Source organism: Zootoca vivipara, chromosome 4 (genome assembly GCF_965207765.1).
Source record: "Zootoca vivipara chromosome 4, rZooViv2.hap1.1, whole genome shotgun sequence".
NCBI lineage: Eukaryota > Metazoa > Chordata > Lepidosauria > Squamata > Lacertidae > Zootoca > Zootoca vivipara.
Genome location: NC_142587.1, coordinates 36,370,477 through 36,398,317, shown reverse-complemented (window position 1 = coordinate 36,398,317; position 27,841 = coordinate 36,370,477). Strand labels below are relative to the sequence as shown.

General features: G+C 38.1%; 1 protein-coding gene across 2 annotated transcripts in view; it reads right to left on the bottom strand.

The window, feature by feature from the left end:
- The window catches only part of WWC3 (WWC family member 3), a 60,585-nt gene that overhangs the window by 7,112 nt on the left and 25,632 nt on the right, over positions 1 to 27,841 (bottom strand). The window contains exons 5-21 of one of the 2 annotated variants that reach the window (XM_060273486.2): positions 26,636 to 26,715; positions 26,157 to 26,286; positions 24,210 to 24,359; positions 23,676 to 23,699; positions 22,893 to 22,966; positions 20,210 to 20,452; positions 19,718 to 19,807; positions 17,947 to 18,521; positions 11,842 to 11,962; positions 10,357 to 10,431; positions 9,246 to 9,332; positions 5,874 to 6,066; positions 4,141 to 4,308; positions 2,928 to 3,079; positions 1,872 to 2,032; positions 953 to 1,098; positions 448 to 540 (exon numbers count right to left, since the gene is read on the bottom strand). In XM_060273486.2, coding sequence (XP_060129469.1) covers positions 448 to 540; positions 953 to 1,098; positions 1,872 to 2,032; positions 2,928 to 3,079; positions 4,141 to 4,308; positions 5,874 to 6,066; positions 9,246 to 9,332; positions 10,357 to 10,431; positions 11,842 to 11,962; positions 17,947 to 18,521; positions 19,718 to 19,807; positions 20,210 to 20,452; positions 22,893 to 22,966; positions 23,676 to 23,699; positions 24,210 to 24,359; positions 26,157 to 26,286; positions 26,636 to 26,715 — 2,562 coding nt within the window. The remainder of the gene's footprint in view (positions 1 to 447; positions 541 to 952; positions 1,099 to 1,871; positions 2,033 to 2,927; positions 3,080 to 4,140; positions 4,309 to 5,873; positions 6,067 to 9,245; positions 9,333 to 10,356; positions 10,432 to 11,841; positions 11,963 to 17,946; positions 18,522 to 19,717; positions 19,808 to 20,209; positions 20,453 to 22,892; positions 22,967 to 23,675; positions 23,700 to 24,209; positions 24,360 to 26,156; positions 26,287 to 26,635; positions 26,716 to 27,841) is intronic. The other variant, XM_060273487.2, reaches the window with a different exon arrangement.

The following is a 27,841-nucleotide window of genomic DNA, read 5'->3' as shown; positions in this document are numbered from 1 at the left end:
GGGTTGCGCGCTCATCTCGCATTATTGGCCGAGGGAGCCGGCGTACAGCTTCCAGGTCATGTGGCCAGCATGACAAAGCCGCTTCTGGTAAACCAGAGCAGCACATGGAAACGCCGTTTACCTTCCCACTGTAGCGGTTCCTATTTATCTACTTGCATTTTGACGTGCTTTCGAACTGCTAGGTTGGCAGGACCTGCCAATATTAATCAAGTCTAAATCAATAAATTCAACAGGAACATATCTAAAATTGATCTAACACCACAAAATATTTTTATAGTTCTGGCTGCAGTGTATGATTATACATGCAACATACATTATTACACTGCCATATCAAACTATTCTTTTTGGTATCCTAATGTAGTTTTTTTATAAAAAAAAAACCTCTGCTTTCTTCTGTAAAAATGCCTCAGCAATGCAAAGCCCCAAATTTTACAGTCACAACTATACCTGCTTATAACGCAGCGTACGTCTTTCCAAAGTATTTCGGATAAATGGAGACTTTCTTGGCAGAGTAGAACTGTCACTGTCACTACGATATAGCTGATAGAAAAAAAAGATATGAAATGGAAATTGATACTTTAATCTTTATTCCAGCAACACGTGAGACTTATCTATGTCAGTTCAAGAGAAAAATAATAATCAGCCAACCAGTCAGACTTAAGTGCTGCCTTTGGGCCCATCTACTGCCTTAAGTATTTTTATTTTCACCACCTCCCCTCACCAAAACGCACAGCAACATTATCTAAAAACTGCATTTAAGAAAATACATACATTAAGACATACATTACCATGCTCTTAAACGAAAGAATATGGGAACTGAACCTGACAACGCATAAAAAGCAGTTACTGGACCAGGTTCAAATGCAAGAGCAAATGATATAGCATTTACAATAACATCCAATCTTTAAAGTCACAGTTCCAGACTGCTTGTTTAATAGCAATTACTACTCACTCGGCAAACATACTGACTTCGTGCACCAGGTGAGAATGTCTGTGAGCGAACGATAGTGCTACTACGAACAAAAGCAGACCCACGGGATCGACGGCCAGTTCTGTTTTTATGAAGCAAAGCTGTTTCTTCTGTGTTGGTCTCCTTATCTACCTAAAATAAGAAGCGAAATTCCAAGTGTTGCAAAGGCTTATCTTTTCATTCATCTTAACAAATAAGCATTTCCAGAGCACTGTAGAGCAGGCATGTCCAACAGGTAGATCGTGATCTACCGGTAGATCACTGGACGTCTGCGGTAGATCACTGGTAGATCATTGGCTCCCCCAAAGAAGCTGAACAACTGTGGCTCCCCTTAAAAAAGCTCAACATTTTACCTCCTCCCTGAAAAATCTCAACAACTTTGACCCGAACCCCCCCCCCCAAATGGGCCTTCCTCCTTCCTTAAAAAAATCTCAACAACTTTGACCTGAACCTCAAAAAAGGGGGTAGATTACTGCCAGTTTTTAACTGTGAGTAGATCGCAGTCTCTTGGGAGTTGGCCACCCCTGCTGTAGAGTATAGCTATTATGGTTCAGCACCATTATAAAAATGAGTTGAATGTAATGAGTTCCATTATAACAAGTAGCAGATTTTCAGCCAAAACTAAAAAAATTATAATAATCTACACAGAACCATTAAAAGTGTTAACAAATTATCTGTGGCAGTGACATGCAGGCCAGAACTACTCCAAGAAATCAGGTTAATTAAAGGTCTGAACAAAGAGGAATATTTACAGGGTTATAAAGCAGCGTTCCATTGTAAGACAAACAAAGGTACCGAAGTCTAGGGAGAAGAAAATGAGGGTGTATCTTGGAAAGAAATTGCTGACGTAGCCCAGTTAAGGATTAGCAAAAACTGGAGCAGAAAGTACAATTTTCTCTACTTGCCTTTAGAGGTGGAGGCGGGACATTTTTAGACGTACATTGATCTGTTTGAGGTGCAAGCATATGACTGTGTAATGATTCACTGCAGTAAGACTCTGGGTGAGGACTAGTCTGCATACAATTACTACATCCACTGTCAACTGATTCTGCTTGCCAACTTCTGCAGAAAAAAAATACATCAAGCAATGAAAACTGGTTCCAGTAATTAATTTCACACTGGCCTTTTGCATGTTTAATACAATGCAAATACTTCCAGAAAACTAGTCCCACATGGCCACTGCTGCTGCTGTTCTATTTTCTTATGAATCTGTGAACACTAGTGCCCCCCCCAAAAAAAATTAATGTGCGACTTTACAGGATCAGCAAGAATAATATCTAAAAACTACTTCAGGATGTTCTAGACCAGGGGTCCCCAAACTAAGGCCCGGGGGCTAGATGCGGCCCAATCGCCTTCTAAATCCGGCCCGCAGACGGTCCAGGAATCAGCATGTTTTTACATGAGTAGACTGTGTCCTTTTATTTAAAATGCATCTCTGGGTTATTTGTGGGGCCTGTCTGATGTTTTTTACATGAATAGAATGTGTGCTTTAATTTAAAATGAATCTCTGGGTTATTTGTGGGGCATAGGAATTCGTTCATTTCCCCCCCCAAAATATAGTCTGGGCCCCCACAAGGTCTGAGCGACAGTGGACCGGCCCCCTGCTGAAAAAGTTTGCTGACCCCTGTTCTAGACGCAGTGTAAGTGATTATATTACGATTCTAGAAGAAGTGTTACATGAATACATATTTCGGTACCATTACTGATCCTATCAAGGTTTTGCATTCTTGTAAATTAAATGCCATTAAATGCCAAGTTCTCAAATCTGAACTAAGAAATATGAAATTGGGTTATGTATGCTCCAATATCATAAAACAGCTAATGCTTACATCTAATAGCTAATGATTACATCAGATATATGCTATATAAGATTCTATACATTTAATACCTCAACAGAATCACACATATATTATTTTTAAAACTTCAAGTTCTGCCTTAACTCTTTTGAAAAAGTTACCTCTCTGACACAGCTTCTAGTTGATCTTCTTTTTGCTCCATCTCTAGAATTTCCTCTTCTGTGTACTCCAGTTTTACTCTCTCCTCTGCTAATTCTCTCTCCACAGCTTCCAGTTGAGCTGTGGTCCTAGCTAAAAGGGCAGTCACAGCATCCTAGAATGGAAATTGAGCTTAGAATCAAATGAGAGTCATTTTCTTAGCAGAAAAACTGAAGTCAACCTTTTGAAGGAACAACAATAATGACTAATTTCAAACAAAAGCACAAAGTAATTTTGGTTGGAAATTTCTCTAAACCAAAGAGTAGCATTCTGGCTGAATTCAGAATTTTTTGTTGTTATTTTGACATGCTTACAACAAATTAAATTAGAACTTAAGTACTGTGGTGTGAAGTAGCTCAAATATTTCATAATAATCCAAACATGGCTAGATAGTTGAATATGGAAAAACACAAGCATATTTACACATGTGTGCAGTTGTGGTGTGTAATCTATAGGTCAATTAAAATGACATAATCCTATTGATGAGAATAAGCTCAAATGCAAGTATCTCTCAGCAGATCCATTTGTTTTGAGTCCAGGCATATCATTATTTCTGTTTATAGCTGTTGTTGTTTCGACCACCATGGCCATAGCAACTACCGTATATCCTGGCGTATAAGACGACTGGGTGTATAAGACGACCCCCAACTTTTCCAGTTAAAATATAGAGTTTGGGATATACTCACTGTATAAGAAATACGACCCGGCGTATAAGACGACCCCTGACATTTGAGAAGATTTTCCTGGGTTAAAAAGTAGTCTTATACGCAGGAATATACTGTACATCATCATGTACAATATTGAAGAATAGTGCTGACTAATATATGCCTTTATATGAAAATATACCAAAATATTTCTACCTCTACTCTTAATATATTACATACAAAAAGGTTAAAAAATAATATGACAAAATATTTATATTAAAATACAAATGGTTGAGAGACCTAATACATTTAAAAGCATCCAAATGAATTTTAAATGGTATCATCCAATTAAATCATTGCAATTTACCATATTTAGCCTCAATAAAATTTATCCTCTGAATTCAGGTATATACTATATGCATTTTTCTCACCCTTAACTTTCAGTATCAAATGTTATAAGAACAAATTTTGTATCACACACGAGGAAACATACAAAAGAAACATGTTAGGAAAAGCTCAGATACAGCCATACCATTTTCATTGTAGCTTTGTTTTCGAAATTCTGAGAAGCACTTTCTTCACATTTTGGTCTGTCTTTCGTCTGCTCACAATCTGAACCAGTGAATATCTGGATGGGGTACCAGTGAAGTTGCATCTCACTGGAGCTCTCATAGTCAGCTAGGCTAATCTGAGCAATGCCCTGGGAAGACATTGAAGCAACATTTGTCAATACTTATACAGTACTACAAGCATACCTCGGGTTATGAAAGCTGTGGGTTGCACGTTTTCAGGTTGTGGACCGCGCCGAACCCAGAAGTACCGGAAGGGTTTACTTCCAGGTTTCGGCGCTCGCGCATGTGCAGAACCACAAAATGACGTCATGTGTATGCGCAGACGCGACGAATCGCGTCACGGGCATGTGCAGACGCGGCGCTGCGGGTTGCGAACATGCCTCCCGCACGGATCACGTTCGTAACCCAAGGTATGCCTGCACTAGAAAAACATTTGCTGTCTACAAGGCTACTTATTATATTACAAAACAGTGAAGAAGCAGCTGGGGACTTTTAGTAGGACATTCTGCAAAGATGCCTTAATTTTTATTTGAATACACAGCCTGGATAGCTGAGTTGTTTAGAGTAATAATGCCAAGGTTCCATATTTGATCCCTATGGGATAGCATCATATTCCTGTACTGCAGGAGGTTGGACTAGATGATCCTCAGGATCCCTTCCAACTCTACAACTCTATGAATCCCTTTGCATACTATATACTCTGATATGTTCTAAGAGAGAACAGGAATGTCCTAAAATGAGGATACTGTGTTCACGACCTGTGGAAGGCTTGGGGCTTTACAGATTAAGAGAAGATTTAAGTAAATATACTTGCTATTGTTTGGTAGACTGTCTCCCAAGCATGTGGGAGAAAAAAGGAAGGAGGGGGAAATAGTTTCACTAACATCTACTTCTAAGCTGAGTGTTTCCTGTCGGTAAACCAGCAGGGGGCTCTTTCTTAATGCAAAGTTTAGCATTGGCCTAAAAAAGACCAGTTAAGTATTATAATATTTCAGGGAGGAACATCTTAAAAACCAGAAATGTGACCACGCAATCCTGCAGCCACTAGCTCACTCCAGACTGTAAGCCAAACCACGGTTAAGGCAACTTAAATGTTGCTAGGCATGATGTCTGAACTGATAAATATTCATGTATGGGGAAAAAGAGGAGCAATTTTCTATTTCCAACAACAGAGCTGAATCATTTTAAGAAACAGTAATACAGTGTGACTTTTATTAGCCAGTGGTATGACTATAAACCAGATTTTGCTTTAAAAGGCTGAGTATTGTAAATGAACATCCATCATAGACTAAACCAATGACATCAACAAATTTATCATCCACAAAAAGGGAAATTTATCTTGATGATTAAATTAAATTTGAGCCACCTTTGAACACAGGGATATGAGAAAACTGAAACCACTTTTTTCATTTACAGTAGTTCAGTTTTCATGTAAAGCTAAGCCAAAGTATGGCTTAGAATGAACAATTAAGTGTTCTGGTGCACATTTAGAAAATTGTGTCCAGTTCACTTCTCCCCCAGTCCTACTGCTGTGAGAATAAACCACAAGCTCAGGTGAAGTTTCCAGCAGCACACTTGCTCATTCAACTAAGCCATAGTTTGTTAGGCTTAGTGTTATGCGGGAACCAGACCAATGTAAAGGAACTCGTAACACCTTATTATTATTTTTTACAAAAAAAAAGGCACCCCTTACCAACAATTCTTCTTGCTGGTGATGGCCAACCGAACAGATATAAAGCTGTAGTGATTTCAGCTTCAAAATATTTGAATGTACAGGAATCTGGAAGACTTCATTCAACACTAAGGGAGTTTGGAATTCCAAAGCTCTGGAGCAATAAGTGGTTGATGTGCCCGACTCAAGAGATGGTAAGTATATCCTCACATGTCTGAGAACAGGCAAAATAAAAATAAGTCATAGCAGGTAAACAGAAGCAGTAAGATATCATTTTAACTTGCTAAATAAAATTGGACAAAACATAATTTTCATTATTGCATCCCTGATCACTATACTATTAGTATGTTAACTTACAAGAGACTGAAAAACTCTGTAAACCTGTGTATGTGTTAAAGCAAGTGTCTCAAATTTGTCGAATATGTACATGTGAACACTAAAATGAATTTTATGGGCTTCCGGTTCAGCGCCAGCGCCGATCGGCGGGGTCCCGTCTCGTCTCCGAGACGGCCCGTCTCTGCTAGGAGTGGGGAGGGCAGCGAGAGCGACGCTGCGCCCCTTAGAACCTCGGGAAGAGCGTCCCGGGGGCGAATTTTGCTTGGCAGAGCCCCAATCCGGACTCCCCAACTCTCCGGCAAGCTCTAATAAGAGCTCCGGAGCGAGGAGGGTAGAAGTCGCGGGGGCCATCTTGAGCGACAACGTTATCCTAGCGGAGAGAAGCTTCAAGCCGAAGGCGGAGAGCGTTGGATTCTTCCGAAAAAAAAACGATTGGAAATAAGAGTGTAAGTAATCCCACGATTTGGATTTGGACTATAAAGTAATTTGGATTTGGGAGAGAGGGGAAAAAAGAGGAAGCCACCACCCCCCCCCACCGGCAATTTAAGAGACAGTAAATAGAAACCCGAAGCCGTAAATAGAAGATTTCAATTTAAAAGGTTCCCTCAAAGGCATCAAAGAGGATCTCCCCTAGATGCAGGGTAAAAGGGGAGAAAGACTGCGGTTGTGAATACCCTGCAGAAAGAGGTTAAGATCAAGAAAGACCTTTCTTTTCCCCGGGAGCCGGCAGCCCAGACAAACCAGTGAGCTGATCAGGATCTATAAGTGGAATTTTATTTTTATTTCTATTTTTGGACTTTTTGGAAATCCTTTTTTTGGTTTATATGCTTTTGAAATGTGAGTTTGAACTTTATCTCTAATAAGACTTGGAGAATGCAGCCAGCTTGTTAAAATGGAGTCGAGAAAATAAACTGTGACCATTTTCCACCCCATGTGACAAGTTTTGACCTTGACAGGATTGAACTATGTCAACAAAAAGGTATTCGCCTGAGTTCCAGCGGACTGTTTTGACCATAATGTGGGAAGTAAGAATAGGACTATGTCAAGAGGAGACACAACAGCAAGAGTTAAAGCAACAATTCCAGATGGTGATGGCAGAATATGACTTCTTAGAGGATGAAGCTACTGAAACTGAGGAAGACGAGTGTGAGAATGACAGTGACAGTGATTTGGAGGATTTTGACAATGATGGGGACTGTGATTTGGAACGAAAAGATGAAGATGAGGACTGTGACAATATAATACAAAATGAAGCTCACCACGAAAAAAAAGATGATTTTACTCTACAAAAAGTCAGGTGGAGTGCCCCTCCTTCGAGGGGGGTACGATTGGATTTACTGGAACTCCAGAATGCCCACAGGGAAGAGGAAAAAAATAAGCAGAGAAGAGAAGAAACTCAGGGGTGCTGTATGGAGGCCTGGATGGCAAAATACTGTAAAAACGGGGTGGGGTGAAGGGAAAGTGAAGTTGTGATTAATAGGATGGATTACTAGGATTAAAACTGGACTGCTGACTACGGAACTTGCTGGATTGGGGGGTTGGAGCCGGAAATTGGGGATGAAAGGTTAGATTGGGAATAGTTATAGTTTAAAAGTGAATTGATTTTGGAAAAAGGTGAAAATATGGAGGCTTATAGAGGGGGGGAAAATTAGGCACGGGAAGAAAAAATGGGAGTTTGATTTTTCAGTGATTTGGATATTTGGTGAAAATGATAATAGCTAAGTTTTAAAGTAGTATAAGGTATAAAGGTAATTATTTCATAGAATAAGAAACTGTTGAAGAGGATAAAAAAGGGATGAAAACCGGGGAAGGGGGGAGGTTGGGGAAGCCCACAAAATATGGTTTCTTAATTATGAATGAAAAAAGATTATTTTTGTTTTGTTTTTCCTTTTTTGTCTCTTTTTTTTCTCCTTTTTTTCTTTCTTTTTACTCTTTTTTGGTATGAGAATAGATGGTTGGATGGACGCCTTCCTGCGTACTGCCCTGGTTTCCTGGAGCTCTCTGGTGGCAGGGGGGGGGGCTTTGGGGGCAGGGGAGGGGGAGGAGGACAGAAATCCAACCATAAAATGGACCATCTCTGACTGTTCACCTGCGTGGGATACTTCTGTGGCAGGGGAGGACCCATGGAGGGGGGCGGGAAGAAGGTAGAAAAGGTGTTCATGTATGTACTGTTTTTTGTAATTTGTAAAATCAATAAAAATTATGATTTGATAGGCAAAAAAAAATAAAAAAATAAAAAAAATGAATTTTATGAAGGTTCAAAAGCAAACTTCTTAAGCATTCACAAGGGAATGCTGGTAAATAATCTATAGGTATACATCAGCATTTCCCAGTTTCCCTGCATTTGTGGACATTTATCTGGGACTGTCATTGCTTATCAAATATCCTTAATTCACTGCAAGGCCTGCACCAGTGAGTGTGCCCTCGGCATGGTGCCACAAATGGGCAACTGCACCAATCTCCTGCCTGTGGCTGATGCAGCTGCCCCCAAATCAGATTCCCAGTACAGTATGACTGCTTGCGGCCACCGTCTGTAACTAACTTCAGTCTCCTCATGCCCACAAATATTTTACCCAGCGGCAGCATTTATTATGAAATCCCAGCTGGTTCTTGTCTCTGTTCGGCAGTGGGTTCCATTTTAGATCCACTAACATCCCCTAACAGATGCCTGGCTATGCCAATCCCTGATTCCGCCCCCTCTACTGATTCATTGTGACATAAACATAAACCTTTTGCTATCTGATTAACAATATCAGCGTGTTTTACTTTTTGAGTCTGTATAGTTTATTGCTTTGTAGTGTTTCTTATTTCTTTCTTTTTTAAATCGTGTTGTGAGAGCTGCTTTGGCTGATCCATAATGGGACAAAATGATAGTTTATAAATGTCTTTAATTAAAAATAAATATATTAACATTATTTTTGTAAGTTTTCTGGAGTTCATTGTGAAGTGAATGAATCACATTCTATTCTAAACCCCAAGTAAGACAGATGTGTCGTATTCTGACGCTTGAAGGAATGAAAAGTAAGAAATCAGGCCAATGTAGGTATTTCAACTTACATTTTACATCCTTCTTTCACAGCAAAGCCTGTGAAGTTCTTCAGCTGCAACACATGGACCAGGAGACACTCAGTCGCACTGTCATGCCTGAAAAAGAAGTTCTCAATTAATTGGTGACCCAATGTGTGATATATAGGATACAAAGAGAAAACATGCAGAATCACACATACAGCACAAATGACTATTTTTATCTGCCAGAAACTCTGGAAGCTTCTTCTTCTTTAAATAAAATAAAATATTAAAATGACAATAAAAACATACTATATGACTATATCATAGTGAATTACTGACAGAACCATACTTAGTAATACAAACTAAGAAAGATGACAAAAAACACAACATTCCATTATCACATCCCATTGCACATACAACAAAGACATGAAGATCAAGAAAATATTGCTCACATCTTACCATAAATAAAATTGCACATAGAGCTCTTGGAACTTGAAATTCCAATCATTTATGAATAAAACCAACCTCTCAATAAGCTTATTAGGTGCATGTCCTTATTGGATATCTTAAGGACTGCCTGATCCCTTATCTTGTGATCCAAACACTGAGAACTCAGGAGGATTCTGTTGGTGGTTCCCCATGGTTAAATACACAGCTTGGAACTGCTAGAAGCTGTGGGCCCAAGCCTGTAGAACTCTTTCCCAAATGTGATTAGATTGGTACCACCTTCACCGAACTTAAGGCACCTAATTAAGGCTTGTTCCAGCAGGTTTTTGAAAAAAATATTGTTTTGTTTTATTGTTTTCATTTTGTGTGTAGTTTGTTTTTATGTACACCGCTTAGAAATGCCGATAGCCTTCCTTTTCAACATCGCAATGTATCACTATGTAGCAATGTTTAGCTAGTGATACATCGCAGTGTTGAAAAGCTTGTATCACCCAACCCTACCAATAGTAGAGAAGAACTGGAATGCCACACCTTACCAAACATGATCAGGTAATTTTCTCCTTACTTTTGGAGTATTCTCTCTATGAGATGATGATCTGTGCTCCAAAAGTTCAAAATTATTTAATCATTAAGGACGCTGCACACCTGGCGTACACTTGCATTTTAACAATGAATATTGACCAAGGAAACGAAAAGAGAAGAAAAAACTTACAGAAATCCAACTTGCATTTTGGGCTCTTCATTGCTGACAGCATCACTGTAAAGTGATTCTTCAATATCCTCATTCCTATGTGATAAGAGAAAAAGCTATTTAAAAACTAGCAGTAGTGCTGTATTTTTATTACCACAAATGGCCAGAGCTATTCTGTATGAACAATGCACACTTTACCTACTGCTTATTAAACTTCTTTACTTAGATTATGAACTTCCATCAAAAGTAAGATTTACATTTCAAAGGCATTATTGAACTCTATGGGAACCACTGCATGTTGACAAGATATGGCTACAAGCATTCATCTTGTGGTATATTGCCGAAAAGGAATGAATTAAATATTCACTTCCTATTATCACATGTTGCTATTCACCTTAAAAAATAATGAACTATAATTTTATTCTCAGGCATGCAAACCTGAACAGTTTATTAACAGCACCAAATTTCTAGCTGCCTGGGATATTTTGAGCCCTTCAGAAAATGGATTTTAGTTGAATGGGATAGCCCATGTTTTACATGCAGAATGTACCAGGTTCAATTCTCAGCAATTCCAAGTAGGGCTGGGAAAGGCCTCCAAGTAAACACAGTCACTCCCTACTCATGAGTAACACGTGAATAGCCAAAACAGATAAAGACACCAACATTACCAGTTATTGAAACAAGTATTATAGACAGATACTACAACTAACAGAGAGGCCTTTGTTTTAAAAGAGTGGTTCAAAAACAGGTGGGTGTTTAAAACCTGTTTTAAGATCTGCAGCAAAGAGGCCTTGCACACCTCTGAAGGAGGGTGTTGTCCTCTGGGAGCCACCACTGAAAAGGCCTGGCAAATGAACTGCCTTCACAGGCAGGCATACAAACAGGGCCTCCAAGGCATGAATCTATGCCCAAGCAAGTTCATATAAGCACAGGTGATCCTTCAACTAATTGTTCAGTGCTTTAAAGGCTAAAACTGGCACTTTGAATTGAACCTTTAAACACAACAGGAACCAGTGAAACTAGTGAAGAATGGTGCAATTAGATGTGGTTGTCTTATCCTCCTTCCCATGGAGCAACCTAGCAGAAGTGTTGTGCAATAGTTGAGTATATCATCCATGCTATTCAAATTTAAAAGCATGCATTTATTTATTTATTTATTTATTTATTTATTTATTTGATTGATTGATTGATTGATTCCCCTCACCCCTTCCCTCCCAAAGGACGCCAATCCCATATCTTAACTAGCTTAGGGAAAAGGAAAAAAAAGTTTGCAATACCCAAAACTGTTACTAAGCAAGTTAAGAAAGAGAGAAAGATAAAGCACTATAGTCGTCAAGCAGCCAGAGAACCAGGTAAAAAATCTACCTAACTAAAATGTTTTAAAGAATTAACCATTAGTCAGTGGTGTGTATATAAATAAGACTTTTTACCAAGTGTTTTTTGTTTCTTTTTAAGGGAAGGATGTTAAGCACAGTTCCAATTTACAACACATTTATACAACCTGACCTTTTGCTTAAAGCTTCAAACACGCCACTGTCACTAGCCAGTGAATAATTGGACAGACATGCTGAGACTCGCCTGGCTCTCCTCTCTGACCTTCTAGCACTATCTTCACGGAGGGTCACAGCTACAACATGGGAAAACAGCAAAGACAAGGTTCATTCATACATAATTATTATTAATATTTTGAAAAAGCAAAACTCAATCCATACAAATGTTTTATATATCATTGAGGCACCATGGTTTATTCAAGTTTTAAGAAAGTGCTCTTAAGAAACAGAAGAAACTTCTTGGTCTGAACTAACACAAGTTAACACTGAAGTCTCATTCATTTTAGCTGATCGTTAAATACATTCTCATTTAAGTCTAGATTGTGTTCTTTGCTTCTTTTGTGACAAGGCAAAGAGAGTACTGTTCATGCAGTAGTTTTTGCCTTGTCACAAAAGAAGCAAACGACACAATAAGCAGACAGTTAAGAGACAATGTTACAAAAACCAGAAGAATATGTTCTATTTTCACTGGTGTAATCCACGGATATTTAGTGTGGCCTTCAAATCATACCATGACTATGCATGTGCTGTAGATCAACTTGCTTCAAACAAGATTAAGGCAATCTAATATTACATGTCTTCGTGTTATCAAGCTAATCATAAATTAAATGGGTATTTCAGATACTTGCATAGTGCAGGGTTTATTTTGTTGTAAGTTCTGTGAATATAAATCATACCGTAATTGCTATGTATGTTCATGCTTACAAATGGAACCTATAAACCATAGGTTAGATCCATATTAAGTAAATTGGATTTAGTTCCCACTGAAATAAGAGAGATTTAAGGCAAGTCGTGACTAATTTATCCCATTGGTTTTCATGAAAGCTAAGTGCAAGTAACTTAAGGTAGGAATCGACCTAGTACTGTATATACTTCCAAGTCCAAAATAGACTTTTAAAAATAAATAAAGCAGTGGGAATAGGAATGGAGCAAAAGCAAACAAATACACAGTTACACTTCATTTTTACTTGGAAGTCAACATATATGAACAGCAGAACCGTGGCAGCTGTCTAAAGGACTACCAGCAATTATACGTGCAAAACAGGCAGGATACATGAGGAGTTGATTTTTCAAATGGAAACTACGAAAATGTTCACTTGAGACAGGATACATACAAATAAAGACAGTTTATTTTTCTCAAAAGTCAGAAAAGTAGGAAATCAGCTGAAAAGGTGGGCATTTGTTTTATGCAGTTGTTTAGCACACTTATGTCACACCTTCCTTCAACTGTGACCCTCAAGGTAAACTCTGTAGGGTTACCAGGTGGTCACCATTTTTGGGATTGACCAAACCTGCTTAGTTTCAGCAAGGTAGTTGCAACATGTGCCCTCTAGACCATGCCCTCATCAAAAAGTAGAAACTCCAGTTACCATTCTTGAATCTTATATACATGCAAAGGTGTTCCAAATAGTACCTTGAGATGTATATAACTGAATACACATAGCTTGGCTTGTATCTGTGCTGATAACCATATTAACATATTCATATAAGATACACATGAGATTTAGACATCATAGTCCTAGGTGAGATTACTAGTTTATGGGCTGTAAATAACCTACCACTAAGCAACTGGTCTATGAGGCTATGTGTGGCAAGAGAATAGTTTAAAATAGTTGCAAGGAGGAGTAAAATGCAGCACCCAAGGAATCAAGGGGGAAGTATCAACAAATCAAAACAATAAATGTCCTTTGCTGCATCTTTTATTTTTTCCAAGTAAGTGTTATCTTTATGTCCTATCACATGATCCTAGTAATTACTAGGGCTTGTTAGTAATTACTAACAAATCCTAGTAATTTCTCTTATGCTTGTAATACTTTACAATTAAACTACACTATTCGGGTTAGCAGCATTTTTTAACCTAGAAACACAGTTCCCCTTTTGATCAGTTTCCAGGTGAACTACCTTGACAATGGAGAACATTATTTTGCATGGAGTCACTCCAACCCACCAGAGGAAAGAACAAATATGATTTTTCCAATATTTGCAAAGTTCAAAGGAACAGAGGGGAGATTCACTACCTGAATTTATCTTTCCTATATGGTAATAAAGTTTTGCAAATTTATATAATTTTTGCAAAATTGTAATGAACAAAGAAGAAGTGCCCACATAGCCACAAAAAGCTGGCAGACTAAAAGACTCTTTCGCTGACTACTGTACCTTGGAGATCACCAAAAAGATATAACAGTAAAGAATAATAAAGAATCAAGATGCAATATGAAAATGTTTCAAACTCAAACATGTTATAAATGTTTCAGTTGAAGTTATTTTGCCTGATGCTTTCAAATGATTTAACAAGACAATGCCACTAAAATTAAAAGTAGGTGCCACCTATCAACATGCCTTTTACTAAGTATTAGCAGAAACACAGCCGGACCAAAAAAAGGGGGGGGGGACAAAATTTGAAATATCATGCAGCAGGCAGACAAAACCTCTGAAATTTAGCATATTATAAAATGGTAAAGGTAAAGGACCCCTGACAGTTAAGTCCAGTCGCGAACGACCCTGGGGTTGCGGCGCTCATCTTGCTTTACTGGCCGAGGGAGCTGGCATTTGTCTGCAGACAGTTTTTCCGGGTCATGTTGCCAGCATGACTAAGCCACTTCTGGCGAAACCAGAGCAGCGCACGGAAATGCAGTTTACCTTCCCGCCGGGGCGGTACCTATTTATCTACTTGCACTTTTTGGCGTGCTTTCAAACTGCAAGTTTGGCAGGAGCTGGGACCAAGCAACGGGAGTTCACCCCGTCGCGGGGATTCGAACCACCAACCTTCTGATCGGCAAGCCCAAGAGGCTCAGTGGTTTAAACCACAGGGCCACCCGCGTCCCTTAGCATATTATAGTATATAGTAATTATAGTATATAGTAATAGGAGCTTAATTTGGCAGATAAGTGATCTGAAGTCCTTGTATAAAGATATACCCACAACCAGTTGTGACATGTCATATAGAGTAATTTGGTTTAATAATCATGAAGCCGGAGACATTAGTTAGTGGACAGAAAAACTACCATCAAGGTAAGTAATTTTAGTTACTAAAACTGTAGAAAGAGATTCATCAAGCAGTAATAATGTGTGATTACTTTAACAGCTTTTATGAACCTTGCTATTTTGGGGGGTTTAAAATACTTTGATGGCAGTTTTTTTAAAAAAAAATCCTTCCAAAAATAAGGAAATAGTAAATCCTCACCCACAATTTACCAGGCATGTTGAAGACAGCAATTTAAGCTGCAAACACAGAACATTATTCAGTAGTCAATAGTGGCTATTAAATAGAAAATAATTCAGTTAAAAGTTCAGCAACATGAATGGGCTATAATGGTTACAGATATGATTTTTTGGGGATGAAATCAAGAAGCACATATTCCACCCTCCCAACATGCACACAATACAGAACAAAAACAAACAAACAAACAACACACACAAACTGGGCTTTACAGGCAGGAAGAAAAAACCCACCACAATAAGAAATTCTAAGTTCACTTACAGCAAATTTTTCTGTTGTGCCACGTGAGAAACAAAATACAAGAATAATTTAAGTAAAAAGTGAAATCAGTTGGTCAAACCTGTAATTTTTTGTAAAAAATGAACCATTATTTAAGAACAAACTGAAACTGTGATTCAAGAAAATAGGCAGTATTGGGGTGGGAAGCTTAAATTCAATAATGATTTCCAAAGCTTGCTACAGGTATTCGGATCTTAACAGTCCAGGATAAAAACAATAGCAAAACAAACAAACAAGCCTATGGCTTGCCACCAGGCAAGAATGCTGCTCTGTTTCTTCATCTTCACCTTATCAAATGCACAGCAAGGTGTCAATACTCGATGCTTTAGGGGCTGCATAAATCTGTGCTGGAGTCAGATTCCTAACTTTCCTTGGCCTGCAGAGAGTGAACTCCTGGTATAAACCAAACCTTACTTGGCTAGGCCATGTAGTAGCAATAAAAATGTCCCTTTTGTTGCACTTCCTCTTCCTGACATTTCCATCCATTGTTGGCAAAAAACCTTTGAATGGTAGTAAAAAAATCCCACGTTAACTGAACATCACTTTATTAGTATAAAAAGAGGGGTCCTGGGAGCCCTTAATCTCAAACTTCACTATGAAACATGCCAAGTTAAACATTTGTTCGTACAAATAATAAAGGTGGATTAGGCAGCTATTAAATTGGATAACTACTGGCAGCATCATATAGCTCACTCTTTTGGGGGGGGGGGCAGAATGCTACAAGAAGGCTGTGGCAAGTAGAGAACCCATTTTTGTGGGCAAAGTTTGGGGAAAATAGCTACGTATTTCAGTAACGCCACTCTTACCTTTCCTAGACCAGCCCCAGGTGTGGACAAGTGTGGGTAGCATAAGAAATAGAAACCAAAGGGGAATACAGGCTATGAGGTATTTTGGGGAAATGGACATATATTGTCCGAGAGCAGTTTATGACCAGATTAAGTGAAATACAAGCTAATTGGCTGCAGCAAATGCCATTTGGCCAAAACCTGATGAGGCTGGAGGAAGCCCCTAGAAGCCTGACATTCTTTGAATGCATCTGCGTCAATGGAGAGACTAATTTGACTGGACAACCTTCAGAATGTATGTCACTATTTATGCTGAAGAATTGGTAGAATTGGTGTGGTTCATAGCTCTAGCAGAAAAGCTAAGGCATAAGAATTGAGAACTAAGGGGAGCAAAATAGGAAGATACTTTATAGCTAAATGGAGCCACCTTATAACACTAGTGGCTTGACAAGGTGGAATAGTCAAGCCACCAAAAAGCATTATGGAAGAATTCACTACCATGGTATATGTGGTTTTGAATTTCCTGATTTATGGATGGAGACTGGGTCAGGAAAGAGGACTATATGTTGACTATATGCTCTGAACTGACTATATGCATGTTAGACACGCGCCAAGTTGTATCGTTAATCCTTAATTTGCCATTTTTAATTGGAATGATACTATGTAGATGTGTATGTAGAAAACTCAGTAAACTCAGTGTGTAGAAAACTCAGTAAACAATGATAATTTGAAAGAGGGGAATCCAATGTATACAAAGTACCTAAGGCAGATCAAAGATGGCTATCACAAGAATGCAGACTTGGAACTGAGGAGTAAAATCCACATGCATTCCACATGTACTCATGTGGAAATATTGGGCTCTGCATTTATTACATACAATTTTATTCAACTCTAGAAATAATGCAATATTGAAAAGAATATAGGGAAGACCTACAACAGCCAAGACTTGAAGTGATTTTAGAAAGTACTCAGTTGAATGCGCTTGAAAACTGTGCGTATTGAAATAACCTGGTAAGCAAAGTTTCCACTTGCAGAAAAGTTTCTAATTGAACATGATTATTTTTTAAAAGTCCAACTTTTGTGCTAATATCAACATGCAGAGAAATACTGTGCGAGACTTGCATGTGTGGTCCTGCACTCTACCCTGGTTTACCCCTTTAGTGAAACACAGCTTTAATTTTATTTGGATTTGGGCTGCTATTCCCTTTGTTGTGAAGAAGAAAGATTACATGATAATTACATGAAAAACACTTTGAAAAACCATTATTTCAAGATCTGAAAGACAAGACTTGACAGAAGTTTTTCAAGGGTGACTTTGGTAGGTATTATGCATCATGGCCTGCCCACTTGTGGTCCTGTCTTCCAGTACATGAATCAGGAAGATTTGAAACTGTCAAATTCATAACAAGGCACCATGGAGTAAAAAAAATTGCTGCTGTGAAGACCAAGCAACAACAATTTGCCTTCCTCCAAACTTATAACCGTAATTCCATATTAATTAACAAGCTTTATAGCAGGAACACTAACTGATCAGATTTCACTAATACTTTTTCCCTATTCACAAAGAAAAACACAAATTAGTTATAGCAAAATAAAGGGCAGTTTTGAGATTGCTGTATAAATATATTCACAAACCACCTAGGCAACTTAATTAGTTTCATTAATTCCTGCCACAGCAGTTATTTAAACTTACGAAACTTACTTATGGCATAAGCATATCGTGCATTTTAGGGTTTCGAGAATCAACAAAACAAAATGTTGAAAGACAAAAACTTACCTCCAGAGGTTGGAACATTTGTCAGTTGCAGTCCTGCTTCTCGAAGTCCTTCACTGCCTGTAGAATATTCAAGAGCCTTGGATGAAACAGTTTCTTGTGCTTTGTCTTCACCCAAAATAGAAGCCTGAGCTCTGAGCATTTCTAAGGCACCTGTTCCCATCATTTCCTCATATCCTTCTGACCGCTGGGCCAATGGAGAATCCCGGGAAGGAGGTAGGAAGGGGGTATCCAGGGGGGAACTTGGTGGCGATAGTGAGGACAGAGAAGACCGTGAGGACAGAGATGCTAAAGATAAAGGTGTATCCAATGATCTTCTTTGCTTATTGCAGCTAGAATGTCCAATAGTTTCAATATACTGTACATCTTTACTGTGAGAATCAACAGGAACTGGATCATATCGCATAAGCTGCCCATACTCTGTAGCACTGTCCGATTTCTCATATTGAGGAACACCATAGATGTCTGTGAAGCTGACAGAACTGAGAGAGCCCCTGCTGGATGCCAAAGATCCACGGCTCGATGCCAATGACCCCCGACTACTTCCAGATGATATTGTTAGTGTGCTGGCAGACAAGCTAGAAGACAAAAATGCATTTGTAAATGTCTGCACAAATGCTAAACACAATGGGTTGGTTCAGACAGCCCTTGGTACACAAGCTCCTTTGTTCCTGGCCTCCCACACCTCTCTTTCACAGCAAGCCATCGTTTGCCATTACATATGCAATAGCAGTCTATGGTTTGTGTTTGAGGGCCCCCCCAAATATATTTTTCCTGATTGAAATGTTAGTTGCATGGCAAGTGCAAACCAAGCTTCCCAGTTTGAATAGAATGACAAAGTTCAGTACTGTAGTTCCAAGCTAAAAGAAGTAGAGTGTCTTAGGGTAGGACTGACCATATTAGCCTGGAGTTTGATTTTACATGCAAACTGAGTCAATGGAATCTGTATTGTTTATTTTCAATTGTATTCATTTCTTCACTTTCTGTTACTCTCAAATTGGTTTCTTAACAGGATCTATGTTATAAAAAGTTACCAGAACTTACCCAGTACTTCAAATATCTGTCATCAATTTCCCACAAGAAATTCAGTCTTTTTTAGTTTCAAAGTCTGGCCCAAGACTGAAGGCCTGCATTTCTTAATAAATGCTTACAATAGCAAAAAAATATTATTGCTTTTGATTTAATTAACTGACAGATGAGAAATATTAATCATTTATATATAATCATCAGTCATCGTCATATTCTAATCAAATACACAGCTAACCCTCAAGATTTAGGAAATTGGACAACAGTCTTCCAAGTTTGTATCATTACTATGTATTTTGAAACTTAAGAGTGCTTTCTGGATTTTTGGAGTTAAGTCATATTCCTAATCTACTGAAATAACCATGAAGCAATATGCTAGCAATATACAGTGGTACCTCGACTTACGAAGGTGATCCGTTTCGTGGCGCTCTTCGTAAGTCGAATCCTTCAGTTGGCGAAGCGTCCATTTTGCGCATGCGTGAAGCGCGATTTTGCGCTTCTGCACAGGCGCAGAACGCACGCACAGCGAAAAGACTTCCGGGTTTGCCGACTTCGTAAGTCGAAACCTTCGAAAGTCGAGTCATTCGGATGTCAAGGTACCACTGTATAGCTAAAAGTAAAAGGAACCTGTTCATTCTCATTTAGCTATGAGACTATGAGACTATATCTAGTTCAATTTTACTTTTTTGGAAGCTAAACTGTCATGATTTGCCATAAACACAAGAATCAATTTCTCTGAAGAACTAACCTCTTCAACTGCGAGCATAAATAGGATGTTAAACGAGTTGCTTCTTCCAACTGCATGAGCAGACAGTTCTTCTTTTCTTGTAACAGTATCCTATAATAAAAAAACTAGTATTCTTACTTTGCAATGACAGTAAAAATAAAAACAACAACATTGTATTCAGTGACAGATAAAATACTAGCTTGACAGATAAAACACTAGCAAGCAATATCTGCAACTGGTATTACTCACATAGTATTTACCTCTATACTGTAGTTGAATTAGACTGGTACTATGTCAGTTAGTTAAACCAGCTCTGGAGACTTAATGTGGCATAGCAAATAAGAGCTAAGTAGGATTTGTTAAGTATCCCCTATTTTAGTATAGCCTCCTAACTTCAAAAGGGATGTAATTGCTATATATTGGCCGTTTGTCATACTACAGCATTCCTGGTTAAAAAGCACTCTCATAACTTTACTACTGCAGGATCATATTTAATTAACAAAATAATTAAACCTTTCGGCTGCACCATGAGAAGAAGTGGCCCGAGCCTGCTGGATTTCATCCTCCAACCTCCTCTTTTCCTCCTCTAAACGATCGATATCTTCCGGGGACCTCTGCTGCTGGCTTATGACCTGCAGTTCTTGTAGAAGAGCTTCTTTCTCTTTGATGAGCTGAAAGTGGTCTCTGTCCGCTTCCACCATCCCTGGCCAAGACTCATGATCATGGAGAGCCAACTGTTGCTGGATACTGAAAACCCTTCATTACAAAGGACCACCAAGAAATTACTAACTTACAGAAGAAGAAAAAGCAAGGAAAATCTCTACAGTATAGTTATGAAAGTCCTTAAAATATACACCACACATGTATCATCTGCTATCATAAGCTTCTGGAAAACCCAGGATAAGCTTGAAGAATACTGTTCCATATACTCGTATGCATTAGGTGCTTTTCAAGGCTACCAAGGGTAACTACAGTTTGCAATGCTAAAAAATAAAAACTCTAAGCTATTTATGATGCTGAGAAAAGCATTTTCACAGCTGTCCATAAGAACAGCTCTGGTGAATCCCAGTGGCTGATCTACACGGTGAACAACCAAAAGCAAACAGGACCAGAGCACAGAACTGTGCCCCCCCCCCCGTGGTTTCCATTACAAGCGAAGGGAATTAAAAACCGCCCGCCCCCTACTTCCTACCCCTGGCCAATCCAAGTGACAAAGACTTCAAATGTGATGATTGCTCCACCACTTTGGTCCTCCTCTCAGGCCATTTAGGATGGCTCTGTAAATCCAAAATTAAAAAACTAAGTACGGGAAGGGATGTAATTGCTATATATTGGCCATTTGTCATACTACAGCATTCCTGTTAAAAAGCACTCTCATAACTTTACTACTGCAGGATCATCTATATCAATTCTTCCAAAGCAGCCGTATGTGTTCATAAAAATATTCTTACTTTGGAATCTTCTGAAAAAATATTATTATTTTGACAGAAAGAAATGTAAAATCAGGGGAAATGTTTGCATCTGCCATCCACAAAAATATTTGTTACGCATCCCATGAAAAAGACTTGTGAACATGAATTTGTACTATCATGGTGCAGGAAAAAAAGAGGAAAAACACCGATACTGAATTTCTATTATCCTGAGTGACATTTTCCATCAGGAACATTGTCTGAAGACTAACTACAACCGAAAATGGAAAATGAAATGTAACAAAATTTTGAACTAACTCAAAACAAAAAAACAGTGGTATTTAACCTCAGTTAAATACATCAGGACTTGATTCAAATTAATAGTATTTGAAATAATAAATAAATAAATGCATTTGTTTAGAACTGCTAAAATGACTATGGGACAGAACACCTAAGAAAACACACACTGTCCAAACAGCTTACCATCTACTACAGAAAACAAAACTTTATCCTCAATATACTAAATGATTAAGTCTATTATTTCAGATTCCTTGACCTTGCTTACAGTAAAGGTCAATAAACCTACAGTAAAGGACAATAAACACTGCATGAATTCTTAGCATGGTCTCTAATGAAAAAGCACACACACACACAAATTTATATTTTGTGGAAGAATTTTCTCAACTCTAATGGTGACACATATACTTTGCTTTCTCATCACTTTGGATAAACAGGAGCCTGGCAAAAGCATTTTTAATGTACTGCAACATGTTAATTTAGTAGCTTGTAGATTTAAACCAAACGCAGCACATTCCTACACCCACACTGTGTAGTTGCAATGGATGTTTCATTAGCAAAGTGAGGTTGAACACAGAAATATTTTGTGGAGACAAAAGCCGTACAGAAATGCCAGCAAGCTAAGGGGAAGGAATGCATGATAAATGAAGAATGTGACCACAGAGATAACTGGGAGAAGCAAATGTGCTCTGAGCTCTTACCTAAACATGGTTTTAAATACAATTACTATAGATTTGATACAAAAAGCTACAGCTTTTCTGAAAAGGAGAGATTTATGCATGCCTGCAATAAATGATCTTGGTCCAATTTTTACAGGTGTTTCCCACTTTTACATGGAGTTTCCTGTGATCTCCTACCCAAGCAACTAACTGGCTCCACATCTATTTCAGCAACAGGTGATGTCAAGACAATTCCTTTTGTCCTGTGTCAGTCTACTATGTTGAATAATAATAATAATAAAACCTGCAGTACTTATCTGATTTGCCAATCCTTGATGGGAAACACTAACTGCACATTTCATTAAACAACTATTCTTATACTTAGGCACAAAGTTACAGACACAAACTTTTAGATGTAACTTACATCTATATTCAATGGGTGTGAAACTACTAGTGATAATATTCAAGCCCCATTTGACAACCTGCCCCACTCTAGATGCTCCCTCTTATCTAGCTGATATGATCAGACCTAGAGGTCAACTAAATGACCTGGCAACTATAAGTGGTGTTGGAAATCAGTCATGTTAAGTGACCTTTGAACTAAAGTGATTAGCGAGGTTTATAAGCTAGCAAACATTGGTTAATGAGCAACCTTTAACCAAACTTAATAAATACAGATATGTGTGAATGTAACCCAGCGACTTATTGTTAAGCCATAGTTTAATAAACCATAGTTTAGTTTCCTGTGAGAGCCAGACCACTGATTCATTTAAGAATTGAGCACCATCTGGTTAGCATTGATGATCAACATTGCATGTTATGCATACTTACTTCTTTCTGGCCTCTTCATATTGCCAGCTCAATTTTATTTTGTCAGCACGTCTTTTGTCATCAAATCCAAACTTCTAAAAGGCAAGACAAATGACAGAATTAGCTTTGCATTAGAAAATAGTAATACTGTGTGGAGAAATGTAACTTCAACATCAACACTTAACCAGGAGTGCCTACTGGGATAGTGCAGGGCAGTGGCAAAGTCAGGGCTGCACAGCAGCGCCAATGGAACCAATTCAACACTCTTGCATGGCACCCAACTTTAACATTGTCACCCTGTACCAATCAGCAAAACAGCAGTGACCCACTGTACCAGCCACTTCTGTCCCAAATCTAGTCCAAAACTATTTTGAAGCTATTATCATTTTGTTCTTGATACAGTATCTTGGATCCCAAGTATATGTAAATGGCTATAGTTATTTACTATATCTAATCTAGGACCCTGAATTCATGCTAAACTATGTTTAAAATACCATATAAACTTTTAGCAAAATACAGTTTGCTACAGAATGACATTTTCTTTATAAAATAGAAACACAGAGTGCAAACCTATGCCAATGTACATTGCTTCTCAATACCTCATTCTCACTAATTTCCATTAAATTAATGACTACACAGGCAACTGTTAGACTTCATATTTAATTGTTTTGTTTGAGGTTCTAGACCTTTCTCAAGTAAAGATTGTTTTTGTGATTGATTCAAAATTCTATGAGCACAAAGGGAATTTAATTCTTACATAATATGATTGCTTCTTAAATCAAGCAATTCAGCTATTATACATACCATGCTGGAGAGAGTTGCCCATTCCTGCAACAAAGAAAAAAATTATAGACAGAAAATATACTTTGGAACAAACACAGAAAAATGGTAGAAATTACATATGATTTGTAGAGTGAAAAAAATGTATGAAAGGTTTAAATAGCTAATGCAAATCTCAACCAGAAAAATAGATTCTAGTTTAATGCCTTAATAAAAATGCAATGTGTTAAGAGATTTCTTCAATTTAGTTGGATTTGCTAAACAGTCCCACTAACCTATAAAGTGGACATCAACAGCATAGTTTAGAAAAGTGCCATATTATTATATTATATTATATTATATTATATTATATTATATTATATTATATTAATTGAACTCCATTCTTTTGCTTAAATAAAAGGTAAAAAGCCCATAATGCAATTATATGCATTGTGTGTTTTGATTAAATCCTCTTTTGAACTGAATTGGGAAAATATATTTAAACGCTGTCACTATGCAGTACAACAAAAGTTACTGCTTTTTCATAACAAACATATTTAAATAAAAATATTTGCATACCTCTCCAATGATATCAGTTTGAGAACAAGCATCAGAGTAGTGTTGAGGTAAACTGGAGTCACTAAGTGGGCTAGAATTATGATGAAGATCCTGCAGAGATTCTGTAATACAACAGCTATTCCTGAATCCATCTGTCAGCTTGGCCAGACTCTTTAAAAAAGAACATTAAGGAAAGCATCTTATAAAAAGAATCTATTTGTAATTTAATCATCCTTTTTAAAACAAGTCACTAATAGCCCATGGATTTCTGTTACTAGTTTATGACAGGAAAGATAATCATATAGAATGGAATCATGACTTGCATAGAAAGCTTTTTTAAATGAGCTTATCTATACAAAAATAAAAGTTTAACATGATGCATATAGCAACATGAAAACATTGTAAAATGCATGTAGTCTAGACAGACTTAAAAAATAGCTAGTATTAAGTAGTCCTCAAGACTGTGTACATGAGGAGCTTTAATTCTGAGTAATATATAAGGAACAATTTTGTTACGTTGGAAATATCTGTAAATATCTGTGTTACTTTACATAACTCAGATCTTAGCTTGAAGCAGCTGTCATCCAGGAGGGCAGATCAGAATGGCAGGTGGTAGTGTTCAACAGATACCTTAGTAGAACACTACCACTATTTGTTGGAAAAGCCAACATTTTCTTTCAGTATCTCCTAGGGAAAGCATTTCAGCCTCCCCCAAATGGTCTGACAATTGGGAAGGTGTTTTCATATTGTAAATTAAGTTTCACTTGTAGTGGGGAGTTCTCTGACTGAGTATTTCTCCCCTCCCATTATGTTCAGACACCTTGTCACGTCAAGAAAACAGAAGGGATTATTCATTAAACAATTCTGTCAGTTATCCCAAAGATGATTTCACTGGAAATCCAGTCTAAGCAGCTAGTGAAAAGCTCCCTACACAATATAAATCCAACATTTAGCAAAGTATCACTTACAGATCAGTTTAGCTACATCCATTTATTTCAGCTCTCTAGCTTTTCCTTTTTTAAAAAACTATAATAATATAAAATTTCCAAAATAAAATCTCATACGCTAACAATTTGAGTATATAGAAGTCTCAATTCCTGAGCAGACCATAAAAACAAATTCTCAAGCAATTTGAATTCTTCTTTAAAGTTTCCTTACAAAAATGATATTTTTGCACATCAATGACATCATTTTAGTCATCATACCCTATTTAGGCCTGACTAACTCTTCCTGTCCTTTTACCTATATACGGACCAACTGTCAACAAATTTTCCATCAGCTAAGTTTTCCAACACCTACACAAAAATGAGTCATGCTCATCTAATCCAAGATCATCACCTAAAACGGGCATGTTAAGGTAAGTATTTCCTTCTTCTGGAAATAACCCCATCCCTGGCCATTTAAATTTTCTTTGAAGGCAACCTTGAGCGTTTTAATGGAAAATAGATGCATAAATAAATGACTTCCCATTGTGTCAAGTGATACTAGGTGTGATTGTTGCAAAATATAGGGCTGAGAAAAGCCAGTGGTGTATTTTGGGATTCTACTAAAAGTCTGGGCACCTTTCCTCCTGGATGTTTTTTTGCTTCATGATAACTGGACCTTGTCTGGCTGTGAGGAACATGTGTGATCTCAATGTTGGTGTGTGCTTCAAATTACTAAAATGTACCACCACCACCCCCCATTTAACTTCCATATACTGTACAATCACTGAAGAACAGGAGTCAGTTGAAGAGGAAACACTGATGTGATTAATCTTACAATACTTTACAAGGAAATGGAACAAACTATGGACATTTCATATTTCAAAACACGGTAAATCCTTAAATGGCAAAAATGAGAAACACGTTCCACAAAATATGTTACTGACCAACTATGTATGCACGAAGTAGTGTTCTGACTTGGTATAAATTCCCAGTCTTGTATAAGACAACAAATGTCATTATTAAGTAACTGACAGCTTCTTACCTGCATCAAGTCTTGCCTCTCTCTCTCACCCATACAAATAGCCTTCCTGATGCTTCGAAGCTCATTCATTATTGCTTGGGCTTCATCCAATTTGTAATTCATATGGGCATTTGACATCTTACGGTCAATCCTGTTAGACAAACAAGTAGCAGAAAAGTTACCCATTTCTGGTAATATACAAACCAAAATCAATCTTAATGCTCTAGGTGGGGAGGGGGGACTGGCCCTCTAGATAATGGCCAAAGAACAGAGAAAAAAGGGGAGTGTTCCTAGAGGGAACAATTCAGGAGGAGCTGTTTCCCAAATTAAACACTGTGTGTTCATTGTAACATTCTCACAGGAAATGTTACAATTATTTGGAGAATTGTTGGTAAGCACAAACATCAGCAAAGTACTATTATGAACAACATTCATATCTTTACTATCTACACCAGCAAGAATTAGGGCAAAACACCTCATCCTACTTCATTTGAACTCACTCTTGTAGTGTCTCTACGCCTCTCTCTTTGTACTGTAGTTCTTGCTTCATCTGCGTTAATTCCCGCTTCAACCTAGAAAGCTAGAGACCAAAAAAAAAAAAGAGTCAAGAGAATAGTATGCACTGGAAACATACTACTGCGGCTGCAATGGTTCTCTTGGTGGTACTTTCTCCATTTCACTGGTTAAAGTGGGTTTCTAAATCCTAGTTTATTGGGATACCATTAATCAGAACTTGGTCCAGAAGTAATGGCTAATTGCAGTTTCCTTCTTCACTTTCACAAAGGTAAGAGAAAAGCAAGTGAACACAGCTCATGCACATCCTAGCTTACAGTGCAATCCTAACCAGGTCCACTCAGCAGTAAGTCCTACTGAATACAATGGCGCTTACTCCTAGGTAAGTGGAGATAGGATTGCCACCTTATTAAGGCAGGAATTGATTTTAGAAAGGCAGCCATATTGGGCTACAGACATACCAACCAAATATTCCAGGTTGTTCAAGCATAAAGCAAAGTAACTGAGGACAAGAATTGTGCATTGCATGTCATTTTATCTATGTCTCTGTGTCTTCAGTTCTTTGTTTTACTATATTCATAATCATGCTGTAAAAATGTTCCATGTACTTGACTCAATAGTCCCTTTAGTAGTTTATTTCTGGACAAAATCATTCACCAAATGCCACTGAAACAGTGCATCCAAGGCAATATAATAGCTTCATGCCCTCTGTTCCTGTGGCTCCCAAGTCAAATGTAAACTTTATTTGTGACATTTGTACTAATGTTTTCTAATCCCTAATTATAACATACATTCAGAAGGGGGAGAGAGAGTAGGAAAAGCTGCATCTTCTCCCCACTCTCCTTGATCACAGAGTAGGAAGATTCAATCCTGCAGGAAAGGCACTTGCAAAGGACTACCTGCAGCCAGGACAAGTGAATGAGCTGAGTGATTGGAGAATTCAATCCTGCAGGGTGCCGCTTTGCAAATGCATTCCTGATGGGGGCTGCAGTCTTCCCACCAGATATCACAACCCCTCCAAGCAGTCCAACCCAGGCCTGTCTTGACCCAACTCAGGTCAAACCTTGATCCCTCTGAATCAGCCCAATTTGGTTTGGGGTTCAGATTATGGTTAAATCCAGTGCACAGTCCTAGCTACTAAACTGCAGTGATACCATGTTTGGTCAAAGTAGGAAAGCAAATAATCAAATAAC